At 43.1% G+C, this 17,823-nt stretch overlaps 1 protein-coding gene across 1 annotated transcript; it reads right to left on the bottom strand.

The window, feature by feature from the left end:
- Positions 1–1,036: 1,036 nt before the first annotated feature.
- TRIM50 (tripartite motif containing 50) lies at positions 1,037–17,471 on the bottom strand. The gene is made up of 8 exons (XM_081940016.1): positions 17,248–17,471; positions 15,661–15,765; positions 14,242–14,767; positions 12,328–12,423; positions 7,468–7,698; positions 4,417–4,439; positions 3,577–3,701; positions 1,037–1,731 (listed from the first exon to the last, which is right to left on the bottom strand). Exons 3-8 carry the CDS (start codon positions 14,644–14,646, stop codon positions 1,127–1,129), a joined length of 1,485 nt encoding a protein of 494 aa, XP_081796142.1. The 5' UTR covers positions 14,647–14,767; positions 15,661–15,765; positions 17,248–17,471; the 3' UTR covers positions 1,037–1,126.
- Between the last annotated feature and the right edge of the window lie 352 nt (positions 17,472–17,823).

Here is a 17,823-nt window from a genome sequence, read left to right as displayed (position 1 = left end):
ACAGTGGAGGAAAAAAAGGAGATTGAAAAGCAGAAAGAGGGAAAAAAGTGGCCCTTTGAAATCAATTGCCTGGCAGGCTTCCCAGAAGCAGCCTAGAGGCAAAGTGAAATGTTTGTTCCAAGCAATAGAGTCTAAGTATCATTTCCTAGAATGCCAGTGGAACTCCTCCCTAGGCCACAAACAATGCATCACAAGGAAGTTATTCTGCAAAAACCCACTGAAAACAATGAAAATATAGTGTTCATTTCAACTGAGCTCTTGTAATTTTGGATTAAACCTTTTGGACTTAACTACCCTTAAACAGTGGAAAGTATAGATGCCGTTGTCTATGTTTTGGCATGGAGTTCGCTCTGTTGCTTTATAGGTAGTCCAGCCCAGAGACTCTGGTCTCTGGTCTATAACTGTAATAAATTGAAAAAAAATATGTAGTCTCGATTTGGCCCCTTAAAGCCAGGGTGCCCTTAACATAGTCAGGTGCACTAAAAACAAAACAGAGTCCTGAAGCAAGTCTCTAGAAATTATTTACACTGAATGAGTTCTATTCAGTTAGGTTTGCATTTATTGCTTCCATAAAGATGGCCTGGAGCCCGGTAACTTGACACAATAGGACAGTGATGGCGAACCTTTTCGGCACCGAGTGCCCAAACTGGAACTTGCGTGCATGTGTGTGCATGTGCTTGCCCCTGCCCACAATGCCGGAAACTCAAAAGACTAGTCAGCCGGGGCGGGTTTCGGCATGTGAATGTACGCTGGCCAGCTGGTCTTCACATGCCCTGGAGAACTGAAAACCTGAAAACCAGGTAGCCGGCACGCGCATGACCATTTTTTGAGTCATTTTCAGGCCGTTTTTGGGGGCTGGTTTTGATCTTAAAAATGGCCTGAAAACAATATGAAAAATGGCCTGAAAAACGGTCTGGTTTCTTTTTGGGTTGTTTTAGGGGGCATTTTCAGGCTGTTTTCCGGTGCTCCGGCACCCACGAAGACCAACTGTGCATGTGCGCACCGGAAACCAGAAGAGCAGCTTTACAATGGTTTGCGTGCCTGCAGAAAGGGCTCTGTGTGCCACCTCTGGCATCCGTGCCATAGGTTCACCATCACTGCAATAGGAGCAAATGGAAACTTCCTATTATAACTTGGTGGGCTCATCAGGATTGGTGCAGTCATCCTGAGTCTGCAGCATTTTGGGAGTAGGTACTATAATGGGTAAGTTGTTATGGATACCCCGCTCATGCCAACACATGTCCAAAATGGGATAGAGCTTGCCTTGGAATTCTGCTTGGAAAGTATAGATTGGTATCAGCTCATCTGGGCTGTCAGCATTGTAGAAGGTTAGTTCTCCCTTCTCATAGTGCAGATAGACCCCAATTCGTTGGGGTCGGGCTGAAATTGGCAAAACCAGTCTGCTGGTATTGAAGGCCTCATATACTTTGCCCTCTTTTAAGCCAATGAGCCACACCCCATTTTCTGGACTCTTACTCAGTTTGCCTTTGCGGTTGACTGTGCCCTTGATGATGCCCAGGCGCCAGTGACTCTTGGAGCCCACAATAATCTCCCAGTAATGCTTTCCCCAGGAGAAGCCCTTATTAGCCAGGATACAGTTGCTGTAGTCAAAGCGTTCAGGATTGCTGTCTCGCCGTTGGAAGCACAGGCCGTATTTCACCATGGTATTCTCCTTGGACAGCTCGAGCATAGGATGAGCACTCACCGGGTCCAGCTTCAGCGTTTCTGGAGCTATGAGAAGGAGTAAAAATCAAAGTTCTTTGAGGAACCCTTGGTAATATTCAGAAAGATCAGCTGAAGTGATCAGGCCTCCTCCTTTATATGAACAGAATAGGCCTCAATCAGTGGTGGGTTCCGGATCCCATTGCAACTGGTATGATGCAACGGGGCCCAGCGTCCATCACATAAACACACGCAGCATACTTACCGCCTGCGACGCTCCGCAAAACCTCCGCAACACTCCTGCTCGGCGGAGCTTCGCATAGATGCCGTATGCTCCGTGCGCGGAAGCACCAAAGAGCTCAAATACCAGTGAGGGTGGGTGGGCCCTCCGGAGCACCGTACTGAAACGGTACCCGGTGCTCCCGGCAGGGACCAGTACGCTCGTACCGAGCGTACCAGTCATAATCCAGCACTGGTCTCAGTAGAATAAAGTATATGAATGAGCCTCAATTTTTCATAACAGACAAGTGATTGCAGAACTCAGGAAACCTATATAGCACTCTCAAAATCCATTGCCATTTGTTAGCTTTACAGTCTCAACCCCATTCCTCTTAATTCTTTTTTTCCCCCCAATCAGAACCATTTTTATTTATTTAGTTTTAATTCAGTTTCTATAACCACCCCTCTTAATTGATGACTCTGCAGCAGAAGTATAAAAACAATTGAAGTAATAAAAAAGCATTTTAAAAACAGTAAAATCATCCCCAATAAATGTCTATGGAGATCCTCAGTCATCCCGGTCATGGTTGTCCCAAAAGTGCTTTTTTTCAAGAGGCAACTGGACTTTCTGGTTTTTGTTTTTTTCTTCTTTTAAGACATTTCACTTCTCATCCAAGAAGCTTCAGTTCTTCAAGATTTTTATTTTATTTTTTTAAAAATCAAATCAGTGTGTGAACAGTGTGGCACCTGGGTGTCATACATTCTAATACAAATAAAACGAATCAATTATTACATTCACCCAACCTATGTATTTAATGTACTATGTAATAATACACATTTATATTAAGTTGTAGTCAGGGGTGGGTTCCTGCCAGTTCTAACCTCTTCTATAGAAGAGGTTCCACAAATCTACCATGCCATTTAGAACCAGTTCCAGCTCCCTCCCTCTGCCCGTCCGCACCACGCTTGCCCCACCTGCCATTCACTAATTGGCTGGCTCATCAATCGCCCCGCCCACTTCTAAGAGTCCTATCTAAATCTTAAAGTCTTAAAGCTGTCAAGTTTGAACACCCATGGGTTTTTTTTTTCTAAAGGGTTAGGGGTGCAAGGATCTTGTAACTTGACAGCTTTAAGACTTGCACACTTCAATGCCAGAGTTCCTGAGCCAACATGACTGGAGGATGAATTCTGGGAGTTGAAGTCCACAAGTCTTAAAGCTGTCAAGTTTGAACACTCCTGGGGGTATTTTTTTCTAAAGGGTTAGGGGTGCAAGGGTCTTGTAACTTGACAGCTTTAAGACTTGCGTGCTTCAAATGCCAGAGTTTCTGAGTCAGCATTTTGGTTGCTAAGCAAGAGCGTTGTTAAGTGAGTTTCACCACATTTTACAATTTGGCCACACCCACCCAGTCACATGACTGCCAAGCCACTCCCACTTGGTCACATGGCTGGCAAGCCACTCCCACCCAGTCACATGGCCGGCAAGCCACTCCTACAAAGCAGGCCACACCTACAGAAGAGGTTCTAAAAAATATTGGAAACCCACCACTGGTTATAGTCTACCATTCCTCTTAATTCTGATATCTGAAAAGCAGTAATGCATGATGAAGATGCAGATTCACAAATGTTTTAAGTACTGTATGTGGAAGTGGTCATGAAACGGCCTCCCCTCTTCCTCTCCTCCAACAGCAGCCATACCTGGAAGGACTTTACGGAGCAGACGCTTCCACACCATCATCTTTATATCCTCTTGGTGGAAGTCAGGCTTAAAAGAAACCGCACTGTACATGCCTTCAGCTGGGTGCTGATAGGGAAGTTCAGACCTGGATACGTATTAATTTCCATTAATATTTTTCCCAATCTAAAATACTTCAAAAATCTTCTTTTAAAATATTCAGTTCCTATCTTAATGGGTGGGATTGAAAATTCTGAGCAAGAACTCAGAACATAAAAGCAGTTACTTTATCTTTCCACAGGAAGGTGTGTATGTATGAGAACATCCAGGAGCGAATATATAATTTTGAAGACAGAAAGCACATATCTGAAGAATCCTGTCTAGAAGATCTGGGAAATACCTCTCCAGTCTTGAAGCCTAAAGATTACTTCATAAAATCACTTTTTGTCTGGAAGCCATATGCTCTGGAATTAAGGAGTCTGGAAATTAATAATATTAAGGCTTCTTCAATTTCTCATAATTTCACAGCCATCAGCTTTGCAAGAGCTTGAAATCCATTGCACATCTGTCTCATTAAATTTTGGTGAACATGGCATTGCTTATTTTTGAGTAAATACACTTCAGCACATTGGAATTGCTGAAATGTCTCGGTATTCTTTGCTGAGAATGTGAAATGTTGTACACATATTTTGCTTTAAAAAAAGCATGGCTTCTGTTACCATGCTTCTTAATAAGAATTTTGAAAAAGCTAACAAGTGTATCTGCTCAACTCTTCCTTGACACTTTTTCTGTAAAAGCATTTTCTTTACAACACATCTTAGAATGACTCTTGTTTCTCTTTCATACACTCTTATTTTACATACCTGGAGGGAAGAGATCCATATTTCTGTAAAGAGATAGATGTAGACAGATTTAGTGCACTTGTGCTATTTAAATGTATACTGAAGACTGTCTGGAGGGGAGGAAGATGGGAGAAAATAAATAAATAAATTGATTTCTCTGAGCAATTGCAATCCATATTTATTCCTGTAAATCTTGGAATTCTTGCATACTTACTGTATACATTCCTTAACTGCAACAGAACTACAGGCCCTCATTTGCATGTACTTTTCAAAATATTGGCTGTAAAGAAGCACCTAAAACTTTCATGACTATCTCAAATTATGCCTACTCAGATCAAGACTGGACCCTGGACAGCCTTTTTAATATCAGCTATAATTGATTGCTCTAACCATAATTGCAAAAGTGAACAGTAGAGTTCTCTGCCATTTTAAAGAAGGAAATCTATGAAACTTAAAGTAGGTTTCATATAAAGTATAAAACAGTAAACCCCCAAATTCTTCTACCAAGCCTGAGGAAAATGAAAAATCCCATCCTTAATCTGTGTGACCTGTGTGATGTACGCCTGCCTACTCTGCATCATTGCTCTGCTACTAGGGCTGTTGGGCCCTTCATAGGTAGTTCTCGACTTACGACCACAATTGACTCCAGAATTTATGTCGCTAAGTGTGCAATATGTTAAGCGAGTTTTGCCCCATTTTATCACATTTCTTGTCACATTTGTTAAATGAATCACTGTCGTCATCAAGTTAGTAACACAGTTGTTAAATGGGGAACCTGGCTTCCCCCTTGACTTTGCTTGTCAGAAGGTTGCAAAAGGTGCTCACACGGCCCTGGGATACTACAACCGTCATAAATATGAGGCAGTTCCCAAGTGTCTGGATTTTGATCATGTGACCACGGGGATGTTGCAATTGTCATAAGTATGAAAAATGATCATAAGTTACTTTTTACAGTGCTGTTGTAACTTCCAATGGTCACTAAATGAACTATTGTAAGTCGAGGGCTACCTGTACCTGTAGTTCAATCATCCATAGATTTAGTCTCCTAATAGGCAACACTATTCTTCCCTGTTGTGACCCAGCAGGATCTGTTGGAGTTGCTGAGGACTCAGATAGCGATAAACCCTATGAGTCGGGTATGGAAGAGATGGAGGACCCTGGGCAGGGTTCAGACTCAGAGCAGGGACCAGAGAGGCTGGTTGGCCACCAGGAGGCGCCTGAGGCATGGAGCAGTGGGAAAGATCAAAGGGAGTTTGTCCCTGACGCAAGATTAAGATGGGTGGAGAAAGGAAGGCAACAGCTGCTTCGGAGACAAGCTCCTAAGAGATAATCAAGCACAGGTGGTTGTGGCTTGGCTCATACCAAGAGCGTATATAAGAGGAGACTTTGGGAGGAGGCTTTTTGCAGGACACAACTGTTCATAGTAATCTGGAGAACACCTTGTCTGATCTGCCTTGTGTTTCCGTTTGTAACAAGCTGGAGAAGCTCTTGTCTGTATCTGTTGGAGTCTGGGTTGCTGCCAACATCTTGCCTGTGAATTGTGTTTGGGCTTTCAGCCAACAAGATTATAGTACTGTAAATAAAGTGTGGCAAACAGCTAAGCCTGTGTCGGCGTTCATTACCGGACGGAGGGGGGTCAGAACACTTCCCTATGCCTAGACCTTTACACTCCAACAAACTGACGTAAATTTGGACTCTTAATAGGTGCAAATTGCTAAATCTCTCTTAAGTTCCTCAGATTCCAATATGCGTCTTTCTGCTTCGTATTTCTGAGTAGGGGTCTTTAGCAATTTTGATTTTCTGCTGCTGGCAGCATACCTTAGCACAGTGGTCAGCAAGCCGCGGCTCGCGAGCCACATGCGGCTCTTTACACCTTTCAATGCGGCTCTTCTGTGTGCCGGGCGCCCGCTCCCCTCCCTCCTCTCGGGCACTTCAAAACAAGCGCCCCTTTCCCTTTTTTCTTTTTGACCCACAATGATTAGGGAGGATCCTGAAGTTGGGCGGGGCTGAGAAGCGAGGAGGCAGAAAAAGAAACGGAGGCCAAGGAGCTTCCCCCCCGCCCCCTCCCAGCAAAAATCTAACCGGGAAGCCGGGTGGGCAGTAGCAAATTAGCCGATCACGGCGCGTGATCGGTTAATTTGCTATTGCCCACGCGGCGTGATCGGCTAATTTGCTACTGCTCGCCCGGCTCCCCGGTTAGATTTTTGCTGGGAGGGGGCGGGGGGGAAGCTCCTTGGCCTCCGTTTCTTTTTCTGCCTCCTCGCTTCTCAGCCCCGCCCAACTTCAGGATCCTCCCTAATCATTGTGGGTTGAAAAGAAAAAAGGGAAAGGGGCGCTTAAAGTTTCAAAATATTGGAGGAAAATATCGCTTCAGAGGCAACAGTTCTCATGGGGAATTAGCCCTGGAGTTTCACTGCCCCACCCGGTCAAACCTCGCTTTCCACGCATGCCGCGTGATCAGCTAATTTGCTACTGCCCGACGGCTCCCTGATAAGATTTTTGCGGGGGGGGGGGGAGAAGCTCCTTGGCCTCCGTCTCTTTTTCTCCCTCCTCGCTTCTTGGGGCTCCACCAATGAGGGAGCAAGGCCCGCCCAGCGCCAGGCTTTGGGCTAACACAGAGGTCTGCAAAGTTGGCTGTTTTAAGACTGGTGGACTTCAATTCTCAGAATTCTGGGAGTTGAAGTCCACCAGTCTTAAGAGCCAATTTTGCAGATCCCTGGGCTAATATGATTGATGCCCTTGGTGGACTTCAATTCTCAGAATTCTGGGAGTTGAAGTCCACAAGTCTTCAAGCTGTCAGGTTTGAAGACCCTGGGTTTTTTTTTCTAAAGGGTTAGGGGTGCAAGGGTCTTGCAACTTGACAGCTTTAAGACTTGCGTGCTTCAAATGCCAGAGTTTATTGAAACTAAAAACAGTGTACCATCCTATGTATTTTCGGTTTTAAAAATGTGGCTCTCAAAATAAATTTCAATCGTGGTTTTGGCGAGATTTGGCTCAGTTGAAAAAAAAGGTTGCCCACCACTGCCTTAGCATGTCCCTGGTTATTTACGGCTAGCAGATAGAGAACCATACCTGCATGAAATTCAGTTGGTCTTCATTGTTGAATTTCTCCAGGGAATTCTCCAGCTCCTTTAGCTTCTGAAGGGTGTCTGCTCTCTGCTTCAGCTGAACCTCAATAGAGTCAACGATACGGGTTGTTTTCCTTTCTATCTGACCCAGGAATCTGGCCTTCTCTTCATTGATACACCTATGCAGATCCTGGAACTGCTTTCTGACTACCCACATGAAGACATCAGATTCATTCTGTGTTGGGACAAAATATGACAAGTATCACCAGAACAACGCAAGACTTAGTTTGAGTTGGGCCCATGTGGGGTTGGAGTGGGCATTATTACAATACTAAAATGTGAGAAATCTGATGACCAGCTCAATGTAATATCTAAGGCTGTCAGCCACTCCCGCCTTGCAATCTTATCTCAGGAGCCAATTGCTTTGCAGCTATCAGCTATGATAACTCTAATGGGCAGAAATAGGACAAAATCAGTCATCCATGTCAAACTAATGTGAGATACGTTGATCCTGAGATAAGTGTCAGGGCTCCAAATAGCATCCAAATGTAAATCAGAGTCCAAGGCAAAGTATTGCTCGAAGTTCCAATTTATTAAGAGAGCCATGTTGGCACATCTGGGAAAACCCAAATCTGAAAGCTTCCTGGTTTTCCCCACCTAGCTGAAAGTTCAAGATTTTGTCCCCAGATCCATAAGTCCATCATATGGTCCAATCTCCCACTGCCATGTTGGCAGTTCCACCCATCCAATTCCGGTCAGGTACAGAGGTGCAAAGACAAAGGATGACCTTGGCTTTCTAGAAAGAATTTTGTTATGGCTACATAGTATGTAACTCCTTACAATCCCCCTTCCATTTTCCCACAATAGAAAAGACATAGTAGAGTAAGAAAAAGTGTGGCAGGCCAAAGATCCAAAAGAAAAGATAGCTTCAGGCCTGACAGTAAGTTCAATTTGCAAACTAAAGAATTTGATGCAGTAGTATTTCCCTCTTTTACATACCTGTTATATACCTGTTCAATATTCTTCCTCCCCTCAACAATTATTAATTGGATTATGGGACTAGATTGGATTTGTAATTCCTTACAGGAACAATTTGTGCTCCTTTTTCCATGCAGCCTAAAATGCTTAACTTATGCTACACAGTTTGCATTAAAAAGGGACGCAAGGACCAATGAGCTAATCTTTTGGCCAGAAAAGACTGAATGGAAACACAACCTAATGTTTTCCTATTTCTGAATACTCTATTATTGAGTCCAAATGTTGCAGTATAAACCACAATGTGGCTGGTTAATTTTTGACCTAGCATATTTCAACTATTATTTTTAACACATGATTTATGGGTTGGTGAATTGCGCATTTATTAAACAAATTATTATTAAATTAGTCACAGCTTGGCATAATGTGTTTCCCATCTACGAATCTGGAGTTGCCTGCCAAACTAAATTAACGATCAGTAATTGGTGATAGAAATGAATGTGAGAGGTAGATTACATGTACAGGTAGTCCTCATCTTCCAACTATAATGGAGCCTGCCCTTGGCAGTCGTAAAGTGGGTCACCCATGTGGCTGAACTGATTTTATGAACTTTTTTGCAGTGATCGTTAAGCAGATGCTGCAGTTGTAAAATACAATACAATACAATACAATACAATAGTAGAGTTGGAAGGGACCTTGGAGGTCTTCTAGTCCAACCCCCTGCCTAGGCAGGAAACCCTATACCGTTCCAGACAAATGGCTATCCAACATCTTCTTAAAGACTTCCAGTGTTGGGGCATTCACAACTTCTGGAGGCAAGCTGTTCCACTGATTAATTGTTCTAACTGTCAGGAAGTTTCTCCTCAGTTCTAAGTTGCTTCTCTCCTTGATTAGTTTCCACCCATTGCTTCTTGTTCTACCCTCAGGTGCCTTGGAGAATAGTTTGACTCCCTCTTCTTTGTGGCAACCCCTGAGATATTGAATGCTGCAGTCACAAAGTGAATGCTATGGTCGTAAATTGAATCCATTGTTTGCTATGGGCTGTTTTTGTCAAAAACTGGAAGCAAATGCCAGGTTTCGGGGGAAAACATGGTAAAATGTCATGTGACTGCAAGACACTGAAAATTGCCATAAATGCAAACTGCTTGCTGAGCACCTGATCATGTGACCATGGGGGGGGGGGTTTACCATTGGAACTTTGGAGAGGGTCCATTAAGGACTACCTGTATTAGAAGAGCTCATTCATCAGTGAAAGGCAAAGGAATAGCACATCTGACTATAAGCAAAAAAAATAGATAGAAACCATAACTAAGTCACTTTCATAGAGGTAGGAACAAGAAGCATGCAAAAACATTTGAGTATTGTTTCTAAATATAGAGTTTCTAAATATTGACTTCTTTACTTCAATACAGATTACTTATCGGAATTTCCTGGAATTATGTGAAAGCACGTAATCATTTCCAAATATTGCCTGTTGGATGAAATGTAATATGTAGCAACTTAGCTATTTTATTCTATAGAATTGCTTCTGGGATCCTCTCCACGGTGGGCTATAATTCAGATGGCTATTTCCAGGGAATTTTTGTGACAAGTAAAGCGACTACCTGATTGGTCATTCTACCGTATGTCTATAGTGGCTGGTGGTACACTTATTTAGAATTTTTCAGATGTGACCTAATGTTCTCAAGAGCAAGATTAGGAACTGAAAAGCACCTTACTACTGCCACTAACCCAACAAAATCAATATTGACACAAAATGTCAGGTGCTTTGAAAAGAATTCCAAGGGTGACTTTATTGTGAGCTAATTTCCTGGGAGGTATTTTCTTTTAAGTCGATCTAGAATTCTGCTGGCAAAGATGCTGGTCAACTTACTAAACTATTCCTTTTTTCACCTGAAAGCTTTGGCTTTTCCTGTTACTTGATTAGTTTGAAATTATTATACTATATTAAGCCTATCCTCTTGACTTGGCCTTCCTCAGAAAAACTAACAATTATATTTTGTTCTTTCATGTAATTCACCATTCAGCCCTGAGATTTAGCTGAATGTAGGAACTAAAGAAAAAAGACAATATGCATTGAATCATATTGAATATTATACCATAAATATTTAGGGTCCGCCCCCCCCCGCCTCCCATTCCTGGGAAGTGTTAGCAATAGGAGGATAAGTTTCAGAATTTAGTAAAGTGCTGGATATACGTAAGGGTTATTTCACCTTTTTTTGTTTGGGGATTCAGGGTGTTTTGTGTCAAAAACCTAAAATGAACAGTTAAGCAACAGTGGAAGATGGGCGTTTTGGTACTTTTGAATCAATCTTGACTCCTGGTGATTGCCTGGGCAAATCTCTACAATTTTACTGGTAGCATTTCAGAAGTGGTTTGCCGTTGCATACTTCCTAAGCTAAGAAAGCATGACTAGCCAAGGTCACACAGGTGCCTTTGTACTTAAGACAAGACTAGAACTCACAGTCTCCCAGGATTCTAGCCTGATCCACTATACCAAATTGGCTACTGTCTAAATCACCCCACTCTCCTAACTGTGGCCAGGCACCATGCTGTAGCTCAGCAATGGCGAACCTTTTTTGGTTCACGTGCCATAAATGAGGGGAGCACAGGGGGGTTGTGTGCAGACGTGCCGCACCTATAATGCAATGCGCGATCCCCCCCGGTGCGCACATGAGAAACACTCCCCCCCATTTTTGTATGCTTTTTTCGCCCTCCCCAGCCTCCAGAGGCTTTATAGGAGCCTGGGGAGAGCGGAAACAGCCTCCCCTGCCCCCCAGAGGCCCTCTAGAGGCTTCAGGGACCTTCAGGAGGCTTCCCTGAAGGCTCTGGAGGACTAAAAACGACCCTATGAGCAAACCGGAAGTCACTTCCCGAACTTCCAGTTTGCCCATAGGGCCGGTTTTTTGCACTCCGGAGGCTTCAGGGAAGCTCCTGAAGCCTACGGAGGGCCTCCGACAGGGTGGGGTGGAGGCTCTTTTCACCCTCCTCAGGCTCCTATAAAGCCTCTGGAGCCTGGGGAGGGCGAAAAACTGCTTTAAAAAAGGCTGAACTCAGCTGGCCAGGGCACACATGCACGCTGGCCAGCTGACAGGGCAACGCCTCGCCTGCCCTGACAAATGGCTCCGTGTGCCACCTGTGGCACGTGTGCCATAGGTTTGCCATCCCGGCTGTAGCTTGTTGGGAACCGGGCCGTGCAAGTGGCAGGCGAGTTCATGAAGCTGCATTTCTGCAAGTGAAATGCAGGTGCGTGAAATCATCCCCTCACCACCACACCACCGCTGGCACCGCCGGTCTACAGAGCCAGAAAGGTTGGGGCCTGGTGGTCTAAGTAATGGAGCAACAGAAAAATGTCTGGTAATTTCGCATTTGAAATTTTAGCAAGATTCACCCCTCTTAATTGAGGTAAACACGACAACTGCCAAAGGTACCTTACTCATCCCCAGACACTCAAGAATGTACAGCAGATAATCACTAGAAAACTAAAATTAATTGAAAAATCCATACCTTCCCCTCAATGTGCTTATTTATTGTAATAATAGTATTATGAATCAGTTAGGCATGGTAGTTAAGGCATCAGACTAGAAACTGGGAGGCCATGAGTTCTAATCCTGCCTTGGGCACAAAGCCAGAAGGGTGACTTTGTACCATTCACTTTCTCTTAGCCCTAGGAAGAAAGGAATGGCAAGCCACTACTGAAAATCCTTGCCAAGAAAACTGCAAGAACTTGGCCAAATAGTTGTCCAGACCGATCTGGGAATCAGTCACAAATGTACAAAGGAAATAAAACCTTATAACATTACACCCTCAGTGATGCATAGAAGTTGGATGAAAAGAAAGGCAGCCAAGAAAGTCACTGGCATAATGTGATCTGCCTGCCTAAACTCACCGTAATGCGAGTTTTGTTATTCATCAATTTGCTGACATGTTCCTCAAGGTTTCTCTTCTGCTGTTGCACATCTGTTATCAACATGGAGAGTTCCTCCTGAAAAAGCAGAATTGCATTAGCTAAACTGGTGGGGGAAAAGATGTAAGAGAAACAAAACTAAGTTTATCCGTTTTGATATATATATTTTCAATGATAACTGCCAAATGCTTGTTAAAGCTCAGAAGGAAGGGCAAAAGAAATGTGACTGCTCAATTACGGTAGCTATTAGGAGACATTCAGATTTGAAAAAGATCACATGAAGTAACCTTCCACTATGATTTTGAGTCATCTTATTAATGACTATCATCAAATCCCCAGAGGCTCACAGTCTAGGGCAGGGATGTCAAACATGATTTCATTGAGGGCCGCATCAGGGTTGTGCTTGACCTCGGACAGCTGGGGTGGCCATGGCCAGGGTGGGCATGGTCAGCTTGATATCACTTGTGTCGGGGGCACCTGTGGTGACCCGAGCTCCATTTTCAGCTGGGACAGTCTCCTGCAATCCTCTGCCAGTGAAAACAGAGCACGCGGCCCTCCCGAGCTCTGTTTTTGCTGGCAAAGGCACCGCGGGCCGGTCCTTTGCTGTATCCAGGGGGGGCGGCGTGGGCTAGATCTAAGGATCCCGTGGGCCAGATCCAGCCTTGAGTTTGATACCCCTGAGCTAGGGTCATCAGATCCTTCAAACTGTATATGCAGGCTTTGGGATATATTTAATATTCAAACATCCACAACTAATCTTTTTACCGTGAAACTATAATGCCTTATTATAGAATATGAATTCTGCAAGGGAATGTTTCATCTGACTCAGTGGCTCCTTTTTTCATAGCTTACATTTAAAAGAAAGGAAGTTTTATCTCTTATCTCACTCAATACCAGGCACTCATAGGCACTGGGAGTGCTGCACCTAGTTTTTACAGTCACATTTCTGTGAATCACCCTCAATGTAACAGTGTAATCCATTGTTTTCTATTGCTGCCCTTGATCACAGGGTACTATCACCCATGATCCCAACACTTATATAATGCCCACCCTTTGAAAACATTACTCACACAGAGAGGGTCTTAGAATATATGGTGTGAGAGCTACAAAAAATCTGTTGAGGAAAGTATAGATTTCTGCCTCATAATAGCTACACCTGTTTTTACTGGAATTCATGTGCTCCATTAATTATACAAAGAACTTTCCCTTAATTACGTGAAAATTTCTTTGGATCACACCAAGATTCACCTAATCCATTAATCAACACACACAAGGTGTCCCACCCAAAATTGCCAGTCGTCTCAGTTCTACCTATGGTCTAAGCACGTGATGGCTAACCTATAGCACGCGTGCTACAGGTGGCATGCAGAGCCATTTGTTAGGGCACGCAAGGCATTGCCCTGTCAGCTTCAGTGTGCCTGCACGCCCTGGCCAGCTGACTTCAGCCTTTTTTTCCAGCTGTTTTTCACCCTCCGGAGGGCAAAAAACAACCTAATGTGCAAATGGAAGTTCCGGAACGGACTTCCGGTTTGCGCGTTAGCCGTTTTTCACCCTCCGGAGGCTTCAGGAAAGCCTCCTGAATCCTCCGGAGGGCCTCCAGAAGGATGGGGGAGGCTGTTTTTGCCCACCCCAGGCTCCTAGAAAGCCTCTGGAGCCTGTGGAGGGTGAAAAGTTGGTCCATTGCGTGCCAAAAGCAGGGGAGGGACGGTGGGGGGGGGGTCACACGTGCATGCACGGGGGGGGTCAACGTGCATAGCATTATGGGTGTGGGCACGTCCGAGCACAACCCCCCTGCGCTCCCCCCGCTTTTGGCACACGATGGGAAAAAAGTTTAGCTACCACTGGTCTAAAAGCCTTCACTTCATCCGTGCAGTCATACACATTCCAAGCACTTGCCTTCATCCTGCTGTACACTGTAGAGATCGGCATGACTTTATGCTGCTGATGGGTGCCAATGGTGCCGCAGAGGCCACAAATCACTTCCTGGTCTTGCTCACAGAAAAGGCTGAGGGGATTGTGGTGGTCAGGGCAAGACTTTTCGTTATCCTCTGAGTTGCCTATGGTATGAATGGCCTCAATGATTCGAGCCAAGTTGACATTGGGTGGCGATCTACTATAGTCCACAGCCTTTCGGCATACTGGGCAAAGGATCTGCTTCTCCAGATCACCTGAGAGAGATACTACACAGGACTTGCAGTAAGAGTGTCCACACTGTAGCATCAAAGGCTCTTTGAAGAACTCTAAGCAAATGGGGCATATCAACTGGTCCTCAAGTTGATCAATGCTCAATTTCCGGGCCATTTGGCTGATTTCTTCCTTCTTTCCTTGTCTTAATCCTGGAAGACGAATGCCCAGAGGGAACAGACACCAGATGAAGGATGCAGCTGAGGAGAAGTTAAGAGTAGTTCTTCCTTCTTATCTCCTGCAATAGGCCATGAAAGGAAGGATAAAGAGATTAATGCAGTCTTAGGGCACAGGAAGAAAAAGGTATCCTAGAACATACACTGAGGAAAGTAATAACAAACTAAGTTTAAGGAACTTTGAGAACTTCTGGATGTCAAAGATTTTGGGAGGAAGAAAGCTGAAAGCGTAACGTTCAGGTAACTGCTATTCCATAGCTATTAAGAGGAACAAAACAACTTCTGGCCTCCTTTGCTTCTTCATTTTGGAAACATTAAAAGAATTATTTTGGGGGCTCATCAGCTACTGCTACCATAGTTGCCAAAGACGAATGCCTGTGTATTCTGAGAAATTTTGCTATAGAGTTGATAAAATACAGGCAGTCCTCAACTTATGACCACAACTGAGCCCAAAATTTCTGTTGTTAAGTGAATTTGTCCCATTTTAGAACTTTTCTTGCCACATTTGTTAAGCAAATCATTGCAGTTGTTAAATTAGTAACATGGTTGTTACCGTATGGGAATCTGGGTTCTCCATTGACTTTGCTTGTCAGAAGGTCACAAAATGACTCTTGAACACTGCAACCGTCATAAATATGAGTCAGTTGTCAATCATCTGAAGGTAAATCACGTGACCATTGGGATGTTGCAATGGTCATAAGTGGGAAAAACAGTCATAAGTCACTATTTATTGTAACTTACAACACAAATTGTTGTAAGTCGAGGACTACCTGTAATGGCATAGGTTTTGCTTATATTGTTGATAAATGTATGGTTTATTTAGGACATTTAAATTGCAGCCCAAAATATTTATTTATTTATTTATTAGATTTTGTCAAACAAAAACGAGAAGAAGAATAAAAGAAAAATACAATGACAGGGACGATAGGCACTTATGCACGTCCCCTCTACTGACCACTTAAGTATGAAGTAAGGTCCACGGAAGTCAATTTGCAACTGAAACTGAAAATTTGTGGCTGAGACAACTGGATCGGGTAGAGCATTCCAGACTTCGACAACTCTATTACAGAAATCACATTATTACAATCAAGTTTAGAATGATTTACATTGAGTTTAAAGCAGTTGTTAGCACGCGTATTATTGCGGATTAAAACAAACAAAGTAATTTACAGGTAAAGCATTACTACGCATCATTTTGTATTCAAGCGACGCAGTTCTAAGTTATCCAAACCAAGAATTTCGAGCCTAGTAGCATAGGGAATTTTATTTTGTACAGAAGAGTGCAAACTTTTTCTCATGAAATACTTCTGAACCTGCTCAATTGTACTGATGTCAGATATATGGTAGGGATTCCAGACAGTTGAACAATACTCTTAAGATTGGTCTAGCGTAAGTTTTATAAGCTCTAATTAGCAATACGATGTTTCCAGAAAAAAACCTTCGCAAAATTAAATTTACAACTCTTAATGCTTTTTTAGCAACGCTGTTACAATGAACTTTGGAACACAATCTGGGAGTATAAAGGTCTGGAAAGGAATATTGGAGAGGAATAAGGTACTTTTGCATAACAGATATATCAGGTACTAGAAGGAGGTCATGTTTTAAATTGCGTATGTTTTGTTGATGACCAAATTCAGTTCTATGAATCATGCATGTGTCCTTTGCACCAAGCCACAGACATCTTTGGAAGCTGTTTGTATTACATTTGCTCTCTACAGATTCACACACACACACACATGCACGAACGCACGGACGCATGCACAAATGTTTCTATTTATGAAACCTTGTTTCACAAGAGCCACTGGCACTGAAAACAGTTCTTGGAACAAACTAAACTGAAAATAAATGTGACCAACTTCAATATATTAAGAAAAAATTATTATCAAGAAGGAAAATAGCTATTCAACATTTTATTGCAGGCATCCTCAACCCCGTGCCATGGACCGGTACTTGTCCGTGGCCTGTTAGGAACCAGGCCACACAGCTGGAGGTGAGCAGTAGGTGAGTGAACAAAAGTAAAAGCATCCCTCTCAGTCTGTGGAAAAATTGTCTTCAATGAAACCGGTCCCTGGTGCCAAGAAGGTTGAGGTGGTGTAACTGCTGCTTTAATGTACCATGAGGAGTGGAAGTTGAAGAAGATACCTTCCAAGGGGTTCCAAGATGACAAAAAAACAACAACCCAACACTCACATAGATCAGATCTGCTCATAATCTTTCTATCAAGGCATCCCACCCTTTCTATTTATATTAACTATTGAATGCTCAAAGCACATGGCACAAAACATATGTTTTGTTATATGCATCATAATTCCTAGCAAGTCTCACTGCCTCTTTATATTGTACAGACCAATATTCAAGGATATCTAACTTTAGATAACGGTTCAGGACAGTGGTCTGAATCTATTACCTGTAGGAAGTTTTTGCTGAAATTTCAGTCAAATTCTTCTAGGAAAAAGAATTATGATCCATCTTCATCCATAAATCACATCTTACTTAATTTCCATATTTTCTAAATCCATTAAAGTAGTCAAAATGTTCCTACCTTTCACAGTTGAGTTGCTCTTCTTTTAGTTTTCTACCACCTCCCTTCTCTTGTAATCAGAGTATTTCTAGACAAAACGCTGTACATTACATTAAAGGGTCCAGTTGGATAATTCTTTTACTATGGCAGATTTTGGACTTCTCCGCCAAAAGTGACAAGAAAAGTGTCTCTGCCTTTAATTCTTTCAAAAAGAGAGCTTCTGGAGTTGATGGCCCTCTGTTCAGACAAAGATCTCCAGAAAACAAATGCAGTACCAGCCCCCTTTTCAGTCACTTGCTTATCCTTGGCACTTGTAGAGGCAACTCCCAGCTACATTGCTGAATGACCAATGTATTGTTGGAAAATTGGAGATAAACAAACCCACACAGGTCTTTTCCTTGAATGTTCACCTTGTAGAACAGATTTCCTTGTCCTATTCCCATAATATATGTAGATATACATATGCCCTTTCTTAGTCCTCATCATATTTCTGAAATTTGACACTGAAAAGCCATACTGAATGACTTTGAAGGACTTTATGAATGATGAAGGACTTTAATGAACTTTCTTTAGATTTACATTTGCAATATGTACATT

Source organism: Natrix helvetica (assembly GCF_964273705.1).
Source record: "Natrix helvetica genome assembly, chromosome: 2".
Taxonomy (NCBI): Eukaryota; Metazoa; Chordata; class Lepidosauria; order Squamata; family Natricidae; genus Natrix; species Natrix helvetica.
This window is presented reverse-complemented; position numbering and strand designations above follow the sequence as displayed.